This window comes from Gracilinanus agilis, chromosome 4 (genome assembly GCF_016433145.1).
Source record: "Gracilinanus agilis isolate LMUSP501 chromosome 4, AgileGrace, whole genome shotgun sequence".
Classification (NCBI taxonomy): Eukaryota; Metazoa; Chordata; class Mammalia; order Didelphimorphia; family Didelphidae; genus Gracilinanus; species Gracilinanus agilis.
In genome coordinates this window covers 420,840,768-420,862,368 of record NC_058133.1, presented here as the reverse complement: position 1 = coordinate 420,862,368, position 21,601 = coordinate 420,840,768, and the positions used below count along the sequence as shown (strand labels likewise).

General features: G+C 35.2%; 1 protein-coding gene across 1 annotated transcript in view; it reads right to left on the bottom strand.

The window, feature by feature from the left end:
• Nucleotides 1-21,601, bottom strand: part of ARID1B (AT-rich interaction domain 1B) — a 571,310-nt gene that overhangs the window by 99,590 nt on the left and 450,119 nt on the right. The window contains exon 9 of the mRNA XM_044671750.1: nucleotides 7,057-7,146. Coding sequence (XP_044527685.1) covers nucleotides 7,057-7,146 — 90 coding nt within the window. The remainder of the gene's footprint in view (nucleotides 1-7,056; nucleotides 7,147-21,601) is intronic.

Here is a 21,601-nt window from a genome sequence, read left to right as displayed (position 1 = left end):
TCATCAAAGCAATCTTTATTTAGCAACTCTGTTAACCCTTGGCTCAAATGACTGTACTGAACAAAGAATAATGACACTAGATGCCTTTTTTTTTTTTTTAAAGCAACCCTTGGGTGCAGCTGGGTGGCTCAGTGGATTGAGAGCCAGGCCTAGAGACCAGAGGTCCTAGATTCAAATCTGGCCTCAGACACTATCTCTCTTCTGCCTTGGAGTCAATACATAGCATTGACTCTAAGATGGAAGGTAAGGCTTTAAAATAAATAAATAAATAAAAATAAAGCAATGCTTATCTTCCACCTTAGAATCAATACTAAGTATGGGTTCCAAGACAGAAGAGCAGTAGGGGCTAGGCAAAAAAGATTATGGGACTTTATTAGGGTCACATAGTTAAGAAGAACCCAAGGCCAAATTCAAACCCAAGATCTCCATTCTCCACTCTTGGTTTTCTATTTACTGAGTCACCTAGTGCTCTAATAGTAAATATCTTTTAACAAAACAAAACAAAACAAAAAGGATTTCCTTTTGGCAGTATGGTAGAGCCTATGATCTCCTCAGAATAAGTTCTGAAAAATCATAAATAAAGGGCATACTAAATATTTAGAGGTTAGTGAAGATAGAGAATTGTTTTTCTCAGATAAGTTCATAATCCCTTTGCAATGTGTTAACAGATCCCTTGGGGAATTTTGTGGGAAAGCCTGGGTTTCCTTTGGTTAAGAACCAACTTCTGCTGTAATCCAAACTGTTCAGATTTTCTTATATTTAATAAACAAGTTAAAGGGGAAAGATATTTTTTTGAGTTTTTGCCAAGGACATATAGCAATTGGTTTTAACAAGAACTTAAGTCAGACTAGTGGCCAATCAATATTATCTTAACATCTGGATGTTACAATCAGGCAGTACACTTTGAGAAACTGATGATTTTTCTCTTTGACAGCACTCTCAACCAATCTTTCTTGCTAAGTGACAATTTTTATTACATTCTTAGTGAAGACAAAATAACAATTTTGCACACATAACACAAAATTTTAAAAAATTTAATAATTTTCTCATTAAAGCAACTACAACAATAATAGTTAGCAGCAATAATGCCTAACTAACATTTTATATAGTGCTTTATAGCTTGCAAAAGCACACTGAATACTCCAATGCTTATTTTTACACATGAAGGGACCTGAGGGTAAGAGAGACCCTTTATCAAGGTAATACAAGATGCTCAAGATATTGTCAAAGCCAAAAGGTGATTGAGCTTCATAATGAAGCTAGAATCAGTATCTTTGCTAATAGTTTTTCTCCTCTCCAATCCTGTTTACACAAAATTACCAAAATAATTTTTCCTCAAGCACAATTCTTACCATGTTATTTTTCAGCTAAAAATCGGTAGTGGTTCCCTACTGTCTATAGGGGAAAATACAAATTCTTGTTTTTCCATTAAAAACAGAAAAAAAAAACATATTTCTACTCCAATGTGATGTGGGTCTTTTTTCCAAGATATTTCAATGTATACCCCTTCATGTTTTCTATATTCCAGACAAACTGGTCAACTCGTCTCAAAGTTGAAATTCAATCCTCTCTTTTCTTGCCTTTGCATAGGCTGTTCCATGCCTGGAAATTATTTCCCTCTCACATCTACCTCTGAAAATCCTTGCTTCCTTCAGACTGAATTCAGGTGCCACATTGTATGGCTATTTCCTAATCCCCTTATTTGTTAGAGCCCTCCCTTTCCTCAAGGTCTCCTGTATTTACTCTTCTGCTTACTTAGGTTCATAGGATTGCTGATTTAAAATTAATCTCAACACCTTGCAACTTGTCCAAAGTCATGAATCTAAGTGGAAGGACCAAGATTCATATTCCTTTTTCAATACGTCACTTGAGAGGCACTAATCAGATGTATAACAAAGTTGGAAAACTGTAGTTTTGAAAAACTGAAGTTAGAAGCTGGTTTGTGACTTGAACCTCACACAAGCTCAGGATCATAGCAATTGTGTTTAAGAGAGAAAAATATTTACTATTGCCTCCAAGGAAACCAAAATAGACTCAACCTTAAAGAGTATAATTGATAGGGCAAGTTGAAAAATTTGAATGACATGAGTAATTTTTACTTGGCTGCTGGAAATAAATTCAAGTCACCAAGAATGAAAGAAAGCGAAATTAGTTTTTAATATTGGAAAAATGGTAATTTCTGTTATTAAGTATTAACTGATATTTATAGTGTTTGAACAACTGAAAAGTATTTTATATCTATTATCTGACATGACCTTCACAACAAGCCATTGAATAAAGTACTATAGGTATTATCATTTCCATTTTATAGAAGAGGAAACTATAGTTGAGAGATTAAGTGCTTTGACCACAGAAACAGTGTCTAACTCATAATTCAAATCCAAGTATTCTACACTAAAGCCAGTGCTGCTCTTGTTACTATATCCCTCTACTTTTTAATAATGGGATATCTGTTGGCTTTTTGCTTCCTTAAGTGAAAACAGAAAGATTTAGGGTTGATGGGAGCTATTAACAAGTGGAATCCAATTAAAAATTTTGGGAAGAAATCTCATTGAGATTTCAAGAAGCATGCTAAGAACTGCCTAATCAATAGTTAAAAAAAGAATGTTGTCATTACAGTGCTGGGACAGGGTTTAAATAGTGCAGAGGCATAAAGAAACTTGCAAACTAAATATTCCATAATGCCAAATATAAAAGCAAGCAAATAAGAATGAAATCACAGACTTTTATGGTAGAGGCATTCAAATTATTTTGAGGTTTGTTTTTTTTTCTTCTCTTCTTCCTGTAATGGCATATAAAGGGAATATCTAAAATGCTTGATCACAACCCATCTGTTACATTCTTTTGGTGGATAACATTTCTACTGCTAAAATGCCATTTATGTTTACTACAATACAGCCACTGGAAACTACTACTCTGTGAAGACTCACTTCTATGTAAGGGCTAGATTTGTGTGATGCTGTTGACACACAGTTGTCTAGATTTAAAAAAAAAATCCAGCTTTACAAAAAAAAAAAAAAAAACCCAGCAAAAATAAATTTACCACCATGTATTACCTATTATATCTTGCAAATACTCAGCATGTAATATTATTCTAACACATAACACCTCATTTGCTAAATGTAGTAGTCTAGATAAGATGTGATTTCTTCCTAATCATATAGGGGAAGCTTTCAACCCCAACCTTCCTGTTTAAAATGATGACAATTATGCTTCCTTAAAAAAATGGAGAATGGAAGAACAGTTAAGAGATGGGGGCCAGGTGTAGCAAGGAGGAATGGATTGGCTGCTTTTCAGGAGTCTTGGAAGATCTTATAGTGGGTTCTTTCCATGAAGATCTGACGGGCACAGAATGGTGCCCCAGTACTGCCTCCAGCAACAGAATACATTTTGCAGTACATCATAGAATTGCAGTGGCATCAATTCTGTGTGCAATTCATGTCCAACGGAAAAGTTCTCAGTGGTCCTATTTCAGCATATCTCAAGGACTAATTAAATCCTCATTACTATCTTCTAATTATTCTAGTACTATGGGAATTCACTGAGCAAGTCCCTGATGGTACATTAGATGAAAAGGGTTAAATAACCTGTGTTGATTTTGAGACTCTCGATCTGTTTCAGACCTTTAGCATACCATCAGCATTATCATGAATATTTAACTACATACCACTGTGAAAATTAAAAGGGGAAAACAATTAGTGGCTTTTCAAAAAAATTAATTCTGACCCCTATACATTTGCCCTAATAAATAAACCTTCTTCAAATGTTTTCCCTAAATAGTGGTCTAGTGTAAGATCCTTAATTGCTCTCATTTAAGCTAACACTTGAGAGGAGTTAAAAACAAAACATTTTAATATCAATAACCCTGAATTTTGGCATTTTACCTGCCTTTGTAAGAGAGAATCTTCTCACTCCTTTTAATGAAAGATAATGGTAAATTGGTTAAGAAGTATCTCTTGAGTTTATTTAATTTTATTATGTTAGCTATGGTGTGTGTATGATACATAAACCATTTATATAATTTATAGTATATGTGCATAGTTTTCCATATTTAGAAAAAATGCCAATTTGTACTGTGATGACATATGAAAGGTGATGAAAAACCCTCCCAAATCTTCGAATCCCTGGGATGAATACTGAAGGCTCTATTAATTTAGAATCACCCTCACCCACTTCTGGTGTTGCAGATAGAGTAGCATAATATTAAAAAAATAATAAGGCTAAATTTTATATAAAAAGCAAATGCAAATACATATAGCCAATGAAAATAGGTCATAATACAAAAGTTATTTCCCAAGCTACTCTCTCCCTCCCTTGCAGCATAAATGTTCACCAGCACACACACCTCCATAGATAGGAATATACCCAACTGTGGATTCACCCAGAAGCTCATATATAGAGATATATATTGTAAAATTCCTAATACAATATTCCTGAGCAGGGGGTATATAGCCTTAGGCTGACAAACATGAGAAATCCCATCAGGGTTCTGAACAGCCAAAGAATGAAGAATAAAACACAATAAAATATTTTCAATATGTAAACACAATTTTTCAGGCTGCTTACTTCAACATTCAGCATCTTAGTGGCTCTGATTCTACCTTGTCAATCATGCTGCAGGATTTTTGACAATGAATTTTTAGAAAAATGGAAAAGTTCACTGCATTTATTTACTTCTCCAAGCAATGGGGAGAAATGTTCATTATAGAGACACAATGATTTAAGTCATATTTCAACAAAAGAAGTTCCATTTTTATGTGTTTTCTTATAGTGGCACCTAGTTGGCATTTAGGGAAAACATACATGCATGAATGAATAAACGGGAAATCAGTTTTATCATTGATCTAAACCTTTAAATGACTAATAAGAGGACTGAAGATCAGGTGTCTTCAATAGAAACAATACTGTGTTTCGGTTGATTTATCTTATTTGTTTTGTTTTTAAATTAGGTGATAAAAGCACAGAGCCCCTTAGCATTCTCTAAAACACTTCTCTCAAGTTTAGTTAAATACAAGTCTGAGAAAGCTGAGAATCAATGAACACAAACATTTTTTTCTATAATATAAAGCTTCCCATTTCTGTGGATTGTCTGATCAATGACTAGGCACCCAAGAGGATATGCCCAAAATGTACACTTGTTCACAAAGTTCAATAGTATAAATCTGGCTATGCATGATCTCCTTTCTAAACTGAATGACAATCCACATAACCAACAGTTAGTGAATTATGCTTCAACTATCAATTTACAAAAACAAACACAAAAAAAACCTACAAAAAATACTATGTGGTATGTGGAGATCAGGGGATATTAATTCTTAGACAAGCCTAAATCTGAACCTTTGTGTTAAATAGCCTATACAAAATGACATGTTGCTAAAAAGGATCAGAGGACCTCCAAGCAACTAAGTAGTAAAATCATTTACATGTGGGATTTCGATTTAAGAAGAATTGATTTTAATTTTGTCTTTGACAATGTGTGACTTTGGTCAAGCCACACTTAACCTGTTTGCTTCAGGTTTTTCATCCATTCAATGGGGAAAACAATAGCTCTGACTTCCCAGCACTGTAGTTAGGATCAAATAATTTAATATAGGTAATGCTTTGTCCAAACCTCTAAACACTGTGGAAATTTGATAATTATTATAATAGATTTAGAACTGTAAAGGATCTTAGAACTCATCTAGTACAACTCTATTCCATTCTAAGGATTAAGAAACTGAGGGACTGAGAGTTTGTGGCTTGAATAGGAAAATAGTGACAAAATCTTGATGAGTAAAATCTTATCTAAGTTGTGAGTTATAATACTATTATACTAAAGTAGAATTTAGGGAAATGTTTCACTCTCCTCTTCTCTCCTCTTCCTTCCATTAAAGGTAAGAGTTAGAAGTTGAAGGTCCTCAGATATAACATTTTAGAAGGGATTCTCTTACCCTGGGAGAAGATCAGAGCAATCAGGCCTTTTTTGACATATACATATACATATACATATACATATACATATACATATACATATATCTCCTATAGCCTGCTATAGGGAGCTACTTTAATTGTACAGGGAGAGAAAGATGGCACCTGGTACTCTGTTATTAAAATCATTATAGTATCCTTACACTAGAAAACTGCATTAATGATTCATTTTTAAAAGTTTCATTTTTAACTGAAAAAAATAAAGGACTTCTGTATTCTCCATTAAATAAAAGGCTTAATTTTAAAAATTATGTAGCTAACATGTCCACTCTATTTTTTTCTAAATCTCGAGCTATTTTAATTTGCTATTTAAAAAAACAAAAGAAAATTTATTTGTCATCTATAACTTAAATGTATATATCTTGATTTTCTCAATGTTTCAGCAACACAGTGCCAAATGGACAATTTCTATGCTTTTGGTGATACTACATGGAGGAGTTGGAGCAGGGGACCAGTCCAAATGTCATGGAGGCAAGTATAGGAGGAATAACTACAGTTATACAGAAATTTTCTGCGATGCTGACCCCTTTGGTAAACCTTGGTTTGCACTGAAATCAACTCTTTATCCTTTATGATAGTATCAACTTTAGCATTTTGGGGAAGAATAAGGAAAGAGGGAAAGAGATGAGGCAAGAAAGCAGAAATAAATATGGCACCTGGGCAGGAAAGAGAAGCTAGCCTTCCAGATGTTGGCAGGTCTGTGCTCTCAAGAAAGGTACTCTGTTCCAAAAATCAGCACTGGGGTCAGGAAAGGTGGGTGTTAATCATAGCTTTATTACTAATTAGCTGTTTGATCTTGAACATGTCATATAATTTCCTTCCTAATCTCTAAAATAATTAGTTTAGGATTCTATGTGAACAGGGCATGCAACTGGATAGAGAGAATTTCAAACTATAATGTCAAACATTTTATTTCATTAGTACCCATCTCTAAGCCACATTACTCAAAATTCCCATTACAGAATCCACTCAGAACATGGGAGAGAAGAAATTACCATTGTTCTTTTAAAAACAGATAGTTAAGAAAATTCAGATAAGACTTAAGTACTTGAAACACAATAGGCACATATGGTAAAAATGAAGACCAACCTCGTTCTTGTGGCATTGGTGACTGGCTCAAGGCTGGATGGGAACTGGATTCTGATTGGCTACCAGGAGGCTGAGGTGGCATCTGACTGCCTGTAAAACATAGGGAGGAAAGTGGGGTAGGGGTGGGGGGAAATCCTTTGCATTAATGTTGTAATTGTGTGAAATCAACAGAGCTAAATTTTTTAAAACGTTGGTGATTTAAAGACTTATTAGTTATATACAGGACCCTACCCACCACCCCAGCTCAACAGGTGTGAGCTCTTACAGCATTTTTCTTTTTCCTTTTAAATTGAAGAGGGAGCATGCATAAACATTATTTAGCAACAGGCAGGCTGAAATGTTCAATTTCTTATTGAGTGAATTCCCAACCTCACTGACATGATCCAATTTATAGCGGTGAATCTCCTGACACACATTTTTGCAAGAGGGTTTAACAAAATCCAAGGCTGCTGAACAATAGGACCCATCTAGCCGAGTTTTAAACAGGCCTCCAACCAGGCAGGCATGGATGGCTGCCAACAATTTTTCATTGGTAATATTCAGTCAATACAGAAATTATTAATATCAACAGATTTAAGGAGTCTTTCAATCAATGGGCATAACATAACCTTCAGGGAAAACCTGTAAAAAGCTTCACTGGTAGTTCATGATTACAGAAGAGAGAGGATTTTAATATTTTTCCCCTTTGATTTGTGTCTACGTTTTCATCCACACATTTTGGAACACAATGGCTCTTTAAGTGTATATAACATGCATTAATTTTGTCTCTGGCTACACTGTAGGCTACTCAAGAGTAAGGACTACATGTGCATCTTTGTATCTTCCTTGTCATCCAGCAAAAAACCCTGGCCATTTTGTGGTACCCCACAAATACTTTGGGAATAAAAGTTATTTAAAAATATAAATTTTGTTAGCTGTTGGATTTGGGAATATGAATTAAAACAAACCATTCCAAATGCTTAAATGACTCAAAGAAAAATGGAGCAATGAACTTGGAGAAAGTAGAATGAATAGCTGTCTTATGTTTAGAAATTTAGGAATCTTCTGAGATGTTTTTAAAGTCTACTCTAACCCACTTTCTGGCTTAGGTGGACTATATCTTAACTGGAATGCTAACAAATATTATGGAACCCTCAGAATAAACCAGACATTAGAAAGGCATCTAGGTTCCTGCACTGGTGAGAAAAAGACAAGGTATTATCTTATACCCTCTATTCACTAAAAACAAGAGAAAATGAAACAAGAAAGTTAAAAAAAAAGTTTAATTCTATCTTTCGGTTTGACTGGCAGGTGATTGAGAGAGATCAAGTTGATGCCCATCACCACTGGCCACCTAAGGGCCAAGATTTCATTAATTATCTACTTTATTTTAAAGTATCAGAATTCAATAAAGAAAGAAGTTAATGTACTGAGGAATATCACCAATTCATCTGGGCAAAGGATCATGTTCCAACCCTTGACACAGAGCTTGGTGTTTAGCTAAGAAGAAACTCTCTTACATTTCTACAAGGTGGCAACTCTGTCATGCCATGCAACCAATGTGCCAGAGTGCTGAGAAGGAAGGAGAACAAATCCCAGATGTCCCCCAGGACTGTCATTCAGAGCTAATTCTGAAACAACAGGGAGTCTGTCACAACAACAGTGGCTTTAGAACCATTTTCAGTTTAAGTATAACAGAAATAAAGAGTTGTGAAAAACATTTTTATACTAATGTCATTCTCGAATTGTTTTCTGGAGCATCTTCTTACTTTCAAATAAGTATGCAAAACAGACCAAAGAGGTTTCTGATTGCTCCTGGGGTTCAACTGCCACTCTTTCTCCCAGATGAGGTGAAAACTGAACGGTTGTATCAGTAGCCCCTGAGAACTGTTGCTTGATGAAGTCAACAGGGGTTGCTCTTGCATTAGAACAAAACTGACATGGATGAAACAGTGGGGCAAAAAGCACGAGATACATTTAGCCATGGAAGTCCCTTTGTAAGTACATTTGAATTTAACACTGGTTAAATAGAAAATAAAAGTTGCTTATAGTTTGGATAAAACCAGCAAGAAATAGAATTCATTTTAAATGATGGATTTTTCTTTGAAATAAAAAAAGACTGGACTCAGGTTTATCTATCCACCTTGCCATATGTCAACTAGTGAGACAGTATGCTGCTATTATGGAACATCCTTAGGCCACGGGGATCTATAGTCTATTTAGAAACTCTAAGGCATACCACCATCAAATACTGCCTTCTTTCTCTCTCTTTTTTAAAGTCACTCGGGAATCAGCTGCAGCAAGACAGTAAGTGCTTACATTATAATGAACACTTCTGTATGACAGACTGAATTCAGTGACTCAAGACCGTAAACAAACAGTAATTCTATGTTAACATAGGACACTACTACTTTCATTGCGTATGCCTGAGGCACTGCTCTTGGATAGAATATTTCAAATGAAAATAAAAAATGCTTTAGGAAACCCATCTATGAATTCATAAATTACTACCACAGTCTGGGACACTGCTGGTTCTCCAGCAAAGCTTCCAAGACAGGTCTTGCTTTAACACACCAGTTAATTCCTTTGAGATTTCTTCAAAAGCAGACAAGAAACGTTTTCATGGCAAACACGCATGCATTAACCCACAGTTTTTAACCCATACTTTGCAACCCCCTGCCCTCCCTCCCCACCCATAGTAGTTTCTCTGGCTGCGTGAGAACCTTATCCTCACCAGCAGATAGATGTGCAGGCACAGCCCTAGCAGAAGATGATTCAAAAGCATGTTGTGGGTCAAGGATGAAATTATGGAATTATAATGAATTATTTCTATGGCCCGAATAAATCAGATCTTGGGCCCTCTTGGCATTAAATGAAATTGACACCTAAAACCAAGAATGTTTTAATATATTTATTAGTCCCAAGTAAAATCTTTCAAACAAAGTTTGGTGATTCCACTAAGGGAGAATATTGATATGCACAGTAGAAAAACAAAACAAAACAAAACAAAACAAACAAAAACACACCTATATGATGGAGCTATAAAATTAAAAGCTAGCTTTGCAAGAGAGCCCCACATTTTACTCACCTACATCTGTGGAGATGTGAGTGCATCGGTGTAAAGTACAAGACTGAAAACAATGCTATGAGTTAAAACTGAAGCATGAAGTCAGCACCCCAAGTCCCTCATTAATCTGGCTACTTTAGCCATGAGAACTTCTGTCCCAATGGCTTTTCAAAATATATTACAAAATATAACATTTTGTTCAAGACAGTGAGAGTGAAGATTCAGAAAGGCCTCTGAACTGACTCAGAATCTTCTGTTCATTGAAAAATCTCAGTATTATAGGCTAAAAGTTGGTGTTTTAAATCCATATATTCCAATTTAGGAAAATAGTTTTCAATAAATGAGCCAAGGTAAACATCATGAGGGGCATGGAATTGGATTTTAAAAATATAACAGAATGGGGGCAAAGCTGGCTGGGGACTAATGATGGTCAAATCATCATTTAACATTGTAATATTTATAATGGCCAAAGCATCTAGTAACTAGTCAATCAGACAAATACTGTATTGTATTACTTAGAATGGGAGAACTGAGGCACGTAGAGCTTTTGTTTTTCTTTAGGTAAAATGAAAACAATGGGCCAAAACTATTTTAAAATTCATCTAGAATCTTAATTTTCTTATGAGGAAAATCTGTGCTTTTTTAGTTCCTTTATCACCCAGCTATCTCAAGTATAAGGATAAAAACACAGTAGATAATCAATACTTCTTGAATGATTACTCTGAGGAATATGATCAGAATAGTAAGCTATAGTACTTTTAGCTATAGTCATCTATAACCAGTGTAGCTTGGAATCATGATTCTAGGTAATGCTGCTAGTAAAGAAAAGTTCCAACAGTTACTCAATTTGCAAAAAATAAAAAAAAATCACTGAAAAATAATACACATAAGAATAAAACAGAGAAACCTTTGACACCAAAAGCAATACTTTTTTTTTTTTTACCTCTTTTACAAATGTACTGTCTTTATCACATTTTATTTTATTTAAATCACCTTTGAGGCTTGGAGGACAGATCCATTTCATGACTTCAGACTCTAGCTTAAAGATAAGGGTAACCACATTTAAATCCTGAAGGAAAATACTGTTGACTCCTTGATGAACTATGTGGAATCCCACAACTAACATCCCAAATACCAAGTTTTGGTCTGTTCCTTTAATGAGGTTGAATTAAAATTGTATTCTCTTCCTAGCATAAGTCCTGTCAGCACCTGGGACAGAGAAAAGAATATTCTTGCCAATCTTCCCTTCTTCAACATAAGCCCAAGGGTTTCTTTCCAGATGTCCCTGGGTGGCACCTTGATTGGTGAGTTTGATGAGTACCTATGCAACTTTAGGTTTCTCATTTTAATACTTCTAATTCTAATACAAAAATCTGAAAACTGGCTTTGTTTCCAATCTTAGTATGTTAAGTCTAAGCTGTGGGAAGGACATAGAAGGATCCAAGCTTTAAGCCAGTTTAATTCAATTACCTATGTGCAATTATGTATGTGTAAGGTTCTATACAGGATATAAAGATGAGCAGGACAAAGGTCCTTTCTATTAAAGGTCTTGATCCTAAGGTAATTGCAGAAAGGACCTTTGAGAGAACCCACAAAAAGTGTCAAGACCAGCAAGTACTTAGGCTGCCTCCATTAGTACACTATAGCATAGAAGAGTTTTATTAGTCTATTTAGCAAATGGTAGTAAAATTGCTATTGCTCTAACCTCCATAAACTTCCTAAGTTTGGAGGCTGGCATTCTCTTTCCCTCCTACTACAGATCAAAGGTTAATGTTCATCTGATCATTAATTCAGAGATCCTCAGTCTCTTGGGGGCAAAGACTGTGTGGCACAATTCCCTTTATTTGACTTGGAAATCTATCCTCTCTACACCATTCAGTTGTCAAGAAAAAAATAAAGACGACTGGCATATGCCCCACACAAGAATTTCCCCACAGACTCATATGGACTAGAAATAGTACTATGCATGCTTCACACATCAATATTGATGATAAAGAACAAATGGAGATAAGTTCCCTAATGGGAATGAGAATTTTTCCTTTGTCTCCTTTCTTCACAATTAAAACACATAATGTTTGGCTTTTTCATAGAGAGAAACCAAGAGTCCAATAGTTTAGCTAGTGAATATTCCTATTATTGTTATTAAGACCACAATCCAATTTCCCACTAATGAATCAAGGCATCAGAATTTAAAAGACCTAAATAAGTTTGCTACAAGTTAAACTAGAGAACTGAAAATAGAACTCCAATTTCCTAAAAACTGTTAAAAAGCTTACCCTTTAGAAGTTTTAGGAAGTTTTTGATCCAAGTCAAAATTAGGATCCTCAAAAAGGGACATTTTGCATGAACATTCTATACTTAAGCAGCATCTGATTCTTTATAACACTATCTCAGAACTCCACATCACCTGTTGGTATACAATTCTCATGAATATATAACTTTGTTCTAAATAGTAACTGAAATCTAAAATTAATAGTGTAAAAGAATTATTTATTAGTTTTTTTTTAAAAAATCACAGTAGGATTTTTCATGAAAGTAAATTTAATTTTCTTTTCTTTCTTTTTTGTTTTTTGGTTGGTGGTGGGGAGGTAGGAATGAAAGGTCAAGAGATTCCTGAGAAATATACTTCTTATTCACCTGGCTAGGAAGTTGATGTTTACATAATTTTGACAACTGGAAGAAAAACCAGAAACACGACATTATATTCAAGCAGGAGACTAGATATACAACAATGAATGGCTACCAGTTAAATCTTTTCTAATCCTTCCTCTGAGTTTAGGTAAAAGACAGAGGTAATGGGAACTGAAGAGATCAGGCAGTTTATATTTCTCTCACCAGGACGAATTAATTAAAACAAAACCTAATTTATTCTCCTCTCTTACTCATTCTTCTTCTCCCCAATATTTCTGCTCAAAGATTTTTTTTTGTTTGAGAAGCTTAATATTTGGCTGCCTTGTGAAGAAATGGGTACAGTGACAGATGAAAGACTTGTATTCATCGTATAATTCAGAATAGGGGGGAAAAATCGACTGCTGTGCATTTAAGATTCTAACAACCTTGCAATTTTGTATAGTCGTTTCCCCCACCCGTTCTTTTGAAGAAATCTGCTTTTATTCTGTTAATAACTAACCACAGTTGCAGCAGCATGGATCCGATTAGCGGTTCTTATGGTACAAAGGGGAGAGGAAAAAAAAGCTGTGAACAGGGTTGCCAATTTGTCCACCTGGGCCCCCAGGAGAAAGATTAGATGAGGCGCCTGCCTGCTTCCTTTTTTTCCTACTTGATCGCTGTTCTATACTGCCTGATAGAGACAAGCCTTTTCAAAGCCAAGTCACTGCTTTTTTTTCTTTAATAAAAGTTTCACTTGTCTCAATCTTCTGTCACATATTTCTCAGTCTTTGTCTTAACAAAGTATAATTCTATAATGACAATTGCAGGATGAAATGAAAATGAGTAGAAATTATTGTTTAAAAGACCCATACAAACAAACAAACAAAAAAACCTTCAGAGAATGGTCTTGGGATATTATTTCATGCTTGTAATATGTAAATATGTAATCTTAATGGAGTATACATCTAGCCTATGTCTGAATATTTTTTACCAATAAATCCACAAAAAATTTAATAATTAAAATCATAAAAAGAAACTATGCTATGTAATTAAACATCCTTTAAATTACATGCATTTAGATATTTCAGTTTGGAGAGATTTCTTCTCAACAGTTCTATTTTACATTTACATTAACTGTTCTACTTTACCAAGAAACCAGAGACCCTGTACCATCCAATTTCATACCTAAAACTCAACTATAAAAGTCTGTGATTATGTAAAGTTTCAGTGATAGTCAGGAATATATTATAAGTCAGTGTTAGAAGTCTGGAAGAGAACTCTGAGGTTCTGATTGAACTTGCATGAGAAATATGTTCAATTTTTCCTTTATCTGTAAACTCTTAAAACAAACAAATGTTTGTTCATTTTAAATTGCTTTTCGAAGAAACCCACACAATATGGCATGTCACTAAATACTTTTTTGCTCACTAGAATAACTTTAATAAGTTGTCTTTTTAAAAAATAATCAGTAATGACTAGTGGCTTGGTTGGGTGGGAGATTTGGGCACTTCATCAAGTAGTCAATGGGAGCAGTTCCTGAGAAGACAGTGAAGGAAGAGGAGGTGGGCATCCCCAGGACAGGGCTATTTTTAAATCTTTAGCTCCTTCTGAGTTAAGAACCTCACTTTCTTGTAAGGCCATAGCCAGTTGTATGAGCAAGAGAAAGGTACTGTTGGTTAGGTCAAAAACTGTGGCTGCCTCCCTTGATTATCCCAAGAGATGTGGCATCCAGTCAAAAAGGGAACCTATAGCCTAAAAGGCACCCTGACAGTCTCTTCTGTGGCTTCTATCCGCAGGTAACTAAGTTTTGAATGACAATGTGCAATTATAATGAAATTTCTTCATCACTGGAGGTAACAACCTGCATGTTTTTAAGTTACTTCTAAATGCAGGGGGCATGAAGCAGTATGGAATAGAGAAAGACTAGAGGGTTGGAGGACTAGGTTTAAATTTTGACTTTGCTAGTTATTTATTAGCTTTGTGACCTTGGCAAGAGCTATTACTTCTCTCTGGGCCTCAATCTTTTCAACCATAAAACAAAGGAGTTTGACTATGATCTCTATGCACTCGCTTACTTCTAAATACTATTATATATGCGAGTATAAATACTGTATGTATATTGGTGTGTGATTATGTTTATATAGACACACATATATGTATATACATACATACAAAAATCTATTTAAAACTCCTAAAGTCAGAAATATGATTGGCTAATGTCCAATTTGTACTTAAAAAATCAAATTCAATGTTCATCGAGCTCATGCTGACTTCAGCTGTTTTGCTAATGTGAACATTATCTGGCTAATATTCTGAACAAATTTTGACAGTTTCCTGTAGATCCTTGATCAGGAGTAGCTATATAGGAGAAGTTTCTGACTTTAACTGTAATACTTAGATGGGACATTCTCTGTGTATTGATCAAGATCAGAGCAACCCGGATATATTAAAGTCTAGATGGTATGAAAAATTAATTGTTCTAATACCCATCAAGACACCAGAGAGCATCCAAAGAGTCAGATATAGTCCATAAAATATCTTCCTATGCCAAGACAGACCATTCTCTAGAATTTACAGTTTTAAGATGAAAAATGTCCTAAAAGAGGAGGGGGATAGAAGCAGGATAAAAGAGGTGATAGTGGTGGTGGTGGTGGTGGTGGTGGTGGTGGTGGTAGTAGTAGTAGTAGTAGTGGTAATAGCAGCAGCAGTAGCAGCAGCAGCAGCAATAATAATAGTAGTATTAATGGTAGTGGTGGAGATGGTGAGGAGGGTGGGAGCAGTAGCAAACATTTATATAGCACTTTTAAATTTATAAAGCATTTTGTATGTGATCTGATTTGCTTCTCACAATAGCCTTGCAAGTTTGGGGCCATTATTATCTTCATTTTACAGATGAAGAAACTGAGGCAGAAAGAGATTAAATGATTTGCCCAGGATCCCACACATCTGGTAAGTGTCTAAGACAAGATGTAAAATAATATCTTCTTGATTCCAAGTTACACCTTCTATCCACTGGGTTAAGTAGCTGCCAGTTCAACTTAAAATGTAAAATGATGACCATGTTTTTGAAGTTGAATAATATTTTCCATTTTATCATCTAGGAATCTTTTAAAACAATGAATTTGATCTGTTATTACCAATCTATATGACTAGTTAGACAATGAAAGACAACTCATGGCAAAAATAAATTCATGGGAAATTCTGGTGTGTGAAGCATTTAAAGAAAAAAAAGCCTCATACTACTTTTTTTTTAAATTATTCATCATTTACTTCAAAATTCTGGTTTGAGTCCCAGTGTGTACCAGGAGGCCTTTCAAAACTTCAGCTTGTCAATGGGACAGGATTCCAATGTGTTTTATGTTTGACGTCTGTTTAATAAACAGGCATGACTCAGGAGTGTTTAGTTATTTGCCATTTGTCTACCCACTGCTAAAGAACAAAGACATTAAATACTTTAGTGTTTACATAGCCTATACAAAGGCTATGTAGAACTATATAGGGTACTCTCATAAGAGGAGAAATGATTTGGATTTAGAAATTTTGGATTATGAAGCAGTTTAAATTTGGGGAGACTGAAAGGAAATTCTACTTGCCAGTGCTAAGAAAGGGATGTGTGAAGAGAAGTAAAGTTGGATCTCTTCCAGGCATGAACTGTGACTCCAACTTAGAGATTTATAAATTATATACATGGTGATTTACAGGATCTCTCCAAAAAACCAATCCAGGTGTGCTAAAGTTTAAAAATGCAATCATTCTCCATTGTAAGAAATTATGAAAACATGATAGAGGAAAAATTATTTAAATCATCAGTTCAGTAAAATTTTTCTTGTTACTCTCTTTCTGATAAATCCATGATACTATTCTAATTCAGTTTCAAGGATACAGTACAGTTAAATTTAAAAAAAGCTGTCTATATGGTGAGAATCCCAGGAGTAACTCACCCATATATGAATGAGCAATGGCTTAATAAAAGATTTTTATACGGAGTTTTGTTTTTACTCACTTAAAAGCAGTCCCAAATTTGGGAATAAAAGTTAGGTTTGATAGTTTCAATTCTATGTAATTTTTAGATTTTGTGAATTTCATTTAAAGTAACATCTCTGGATTCTCCTTTTGAAGCTTTATTGATGGCAGTGATGGAACACCACAATCTCAAACAATTCAAAACTGCAGGCTGTCCAAAGGGAAATGGAAAGTACATGGAGGGTGAAAATGGCTACAACCTATTTCAAACAATAACTTGTGTTTTGTGGAAAACAAACAAATACAAAAAACAAAATCAGGAATGTTTTGCACTTGAAAAAGAAATGAATGGACATCCTGAGTGCTAAATTGACCTCAGATATCTGAAGAGAGGCAGCAGGACTTTAAATTATTAGATATATAGAAGACATACGCAATGAAATGAATGAGTTACAAATGAGTGCAGGGCTTCAAACTGCACCAGTGGAGGAAGAAATCTCTTACACAGAAGAGATATTTTTAAAAATCTAGCCAATTATATAGTGAATAAATTACAAAAAAAAATTTTTTCCTATAAGGGATAACATGTTTTGAGATATGCTTATGGAAAAAAGAGGGGGCGGGGCTTGAAAGTCAAGGATATTTTATTTGTGATATACTTAGGGCAACATACTATCCAAATTGTTTATCCAATTTTCTTCAAATCACTAATATAACACGCATAACCCAGATTTAATTGCTTGCCAGCTCTGGGAGGCATGAGGGAAGGTAGGAGGGAGAAAATCTGGATCATAAAACTTTTGAAAACTTATGTGGAAACTTGTTATTCCATGTTATTGGTAAAAAAATAATAATAAAAAGTTAGACTAGGAAAAAATAGAATAAAAAAAGTCACTAATATATACCTAAAAGAGTTAAAGTTTGGAAATTAATATATCAAGTACTGGTTTACTTTGGAAGTTAATATAATCATATACGATCAGGAAGAGGAATTCTGACACAAAGTCATATAAAATATGACTAAAAAACAGGCCAACAAAAACAGAAAGGGTAGCCACCCAAGCCAGCCAAGGGAACTATGAATTAAGAAAACAAGTTTAAGTGAGTAATTGGGTGAGTTGGCCTTCTTTAGGAAATCACCTAGCTTATCCAATAACAGTAAATCCCAATCATTGCTTTGGGAGTCCTTGCAACACATTACATTTTTTAATCAACTTAAAAGATTCATTAATTTTGGTATCCTCAGCAAGGTCACACTCTGAGCATTCAGCTGTGTGCCTTTAATGCAGTTTGCAAGTACAAACTCCTGTGTCACTTTCTGTTTGGAAGGGGGAATATCAACATTAACAAACCCTGGTTATATCATTTATAAACATGCAGATGTGGATTATTAAAGATTAATGCATTTTGGGATTGATGTCGGCATTCCGTTTGTCTCATGCCGAAACCAATTCTGTTCTTCATTAGTCAATGACAACCCACATCACCCTGTTGTGGAAGAGAAATCAAAGGTGCAAGTGTGGGAATTGAGAGGAAGGGATGAAACTGATGACTAAGAGACTTAACGGCTGTAATCAATCAACATATCATCATAATTTCACTTCACAGTTATTTGAGGACGAGGCTATAATAAATAGAACTCCCTTTGCAAAAGGCACTGGTCCGGTCCCCTCCCCATCCTCCACCCCTCCATCCTCCACAGCATGTTCAGAAAATTTAGCAGTAATCCGGACAAACACTATAATGCAATGGATGGATGGGAATATTTTAAACATAACAAGTTACCAGGTTACCTCTTTTGTGTTGTCTCCATTTCTAACAATGGAGCCAAATAAGTGGATTTCCTCTAGACTAAAAGGAACTTCTTGGAGCTTTTGCAATATACTTTCATTTGAATTCTGATTTCTCAGTGAAGAGACACAACAAATCAGGTCAATGCCAACGGTATCTAAACTGTGGAAGCATGCTGAGCTCACTCAAAACACTCTGCCAGTTCAACCTTACTGTAAGCTCCAAGCAGTGACAGGCCATCCAACTCAAAAAATGAAAATAAACACCAAACAAGGTGTTTGAAAAGCTTTATTGCATCCCCTGCTGACAGCATCAAAAGTAACTGATAAGAGGGTATGGATTGCTGGATAGGCCACATAAAATCATTAGTTACTGCTAATATTACTGAGCATGAAAAAAAGGGAAAAACAATATATTTGTGACAGTGATAGGAATCTCTATGTGTGATTTTTGTTTAATGTACAAAATGTAGGGAAATTGGAAGAAATTAATGAAAAAGTGTTAAATGAAACAACCTGGAAATTTAAATTCTATAAAATCTAAATGCCCATTTCTATGGAGGAGATAGAGTAGGAGGTAATGTGTTGAAGTGAAAACAAAAACAAAAACAAAACAGGATTTAGATTAAGAAGATCTAGGGGGGCAGCTGGGTAGCTCAGTGGATTGAGAACCAGGCTTAGAGACGGGAGGTCCTTGGTTCAAATCTGGCCTCAGACACTTCCTACCTGTGTGACCCTGGGCAAGTCACTTCACCCCCATTGCCTACGCTTACCACTCTTCTGCCTTAGAGCCAATACACAGTATTAACTCCAAGACGGAAGGTAAGGGTTTAAAAAAAAAAAAGAAAGAAAAGAAAACAAGAAGATCTAGGTTCCAGTTCAAGTTCTGGTACTTACTGACATGTCATATCCCTGCAACCTTGTACAAGTGACAATTTCATTGGGTCTCAATTTCATTAATCTGTAAAGTGGAGTTAATGATATCTGTACTACCTAACTCATAGGGCTATGATGATGATATGATGATGAAAGTGCTTTAAAGCAGAGGGTCAAATTCCTGCCTCAATAGCCCAGAATTAAGCTCTACTTGGGAAATGATTATAAAAATATAAAGAGAAAATATTTATCTGTAGTTTTCTAAGTCAATATGCAGCCTCAAGGATCTGTATCCTCATCTGTGAGCAGAAAGAGGAAAGGGCATAACCATTGCAACTCCAGTATCTTTGCCGAGAAAATTACAAATGGAGTTACTAAGAGTCAGACATAAATGAAATGACTGAAGAACAACTAGAGCAATTCAAGGATGTTATGATTACCAAATGAGATGAAGCACTTCATAAACATTAGCTAATAAATATTCTAGTCAAAATGGGACGCTACTATTTCCTGACCTGCCTAAAGAGCAAGAACTGGTTTTGTTTTTATATTTATTTCTAGCATCTGATACAAGACATGAAGGGTTAACATTTATAATTATGTAGATAAGAGGACATTTAGGGAAACACTGAGAAAAAAAAAGAATTTTTAAATGCTTAAGGAAATCCTCTGACTAAAGTCAGGTGGAGAAGAAGTAAAATAGTAATAACTCAGATTCTTAAGAGTATCAGCATTAAAACCGCAGTGCAATAGTGGTGTTAGCAATGTGGGCAACTACCCTTTAGGAGTACTGCTGAGATTACCATCAAGGGTAATAAGTATCAATGAAAGATGCCTTGATTCTGAATTTGAACTAAGGAAAAGGGGAAAGGTTCTGTACCTCATTACAAATCCATTAAATCTATTGAGTACTCCCATTTTTTCCTCTTCCCAAGAAAAAGCATATTGTTAGAAAGCATCAGTTGGAAAGGATATAAAATTTCTCTTAAGTGATGCATACAAGTAAATGTTTTACTTGTCAGGAAGGGAAATACAGTCTTCTGAGTATCCTTGTTTCTTAAAACTGTTAAATCAGTTTTTTATAACACCATGAATTAAAAACATGGAGACAGCCACTGCATTTGGTGCTGCTGGTGGTGTGTGTATGTGTTTTTATATTTTCTGTTCAGTTTGCCAATAATCAGCATGCATCATCCTTGCAACAAGCTGTTGCAGGATTTTGACCTCCAGCAAAGCCATGAAGCAAATTCTGATGGATGTGCTAATGTAAGTTTTCCAGGTAGAGTTATCATGCTTGCCTTTCAGGTAAAAGAAGTCCTAGGATCTAAAGCTATAACATTTTAAGATTCCACCAAAGTTACAGTGAAAATAAATATGTACTCATTTGCATGCAGAAGTGGTCTCTCAAATTATTTGATTTTCTTAAAAATTTAAATACTAAATAACTAGAAAGAAGCAAGAGAATAGTTTTATCTATACATATATCTTTTTGTCAAATGATGCCTTCTCTAATGGGGAAGGTGGTGGAAAATGAGTTAACTGCTTATTTCAATGTAATAAACAAATAAATAAATGCACACATGAGGATTTCATTAGGCAGGAAAGAATTAAAATCCTAGAACTAGGCGTCCTGCTAGCACTTGACTCAACATTTCCCATATCAATCTGATCATCTTTCCTTCAAAACTTGTTCTTTCCGCTGATTTCACCATTTCTCTCCATGACTTTATCAATTACTATCTCCCTTGTTAAAAGCTTGCTGTCTAGTATCTTTATTTCTACTGTTGCCCTCAAATTCCATCTTTAAGCAGCTGCCAAAGCTTGCCAGTTTTATCATGGTTACCATTAATTCCAACCTTCCTTACTCTTTGCGTGGACCACCGCCATAGTCTAAGCAATGTTCCTCTGCCTTGGCTCTCCCCACCACAAAGAATCCTTCATGCCACTGACAGATTAAATACTACTTCTCTGCTCAAAGCTCTTTAATAACTGGCTTTTTATTTCCTAGTAAGGAAACAAAGTTTGAACTTTGGAGAGTAATTTATGCCTCTAGAGAATCTGACCCAGTCTTTTCAGCCTTATCTTATCTTTCCTTTCTCCTTTGACCCTACCACTAAATGGGAAGAGAGCCCTATGCTTTACTTCCTCTGTGCTCATGGTGTTCCCTATCCCTGGAAAAGTCTTCCCTTCTCCTTCCAATATGTGGAAATTCTACCCATCCTCTTTAAGTTTTACTTAAATGCCATCATCCAGAGGGTGG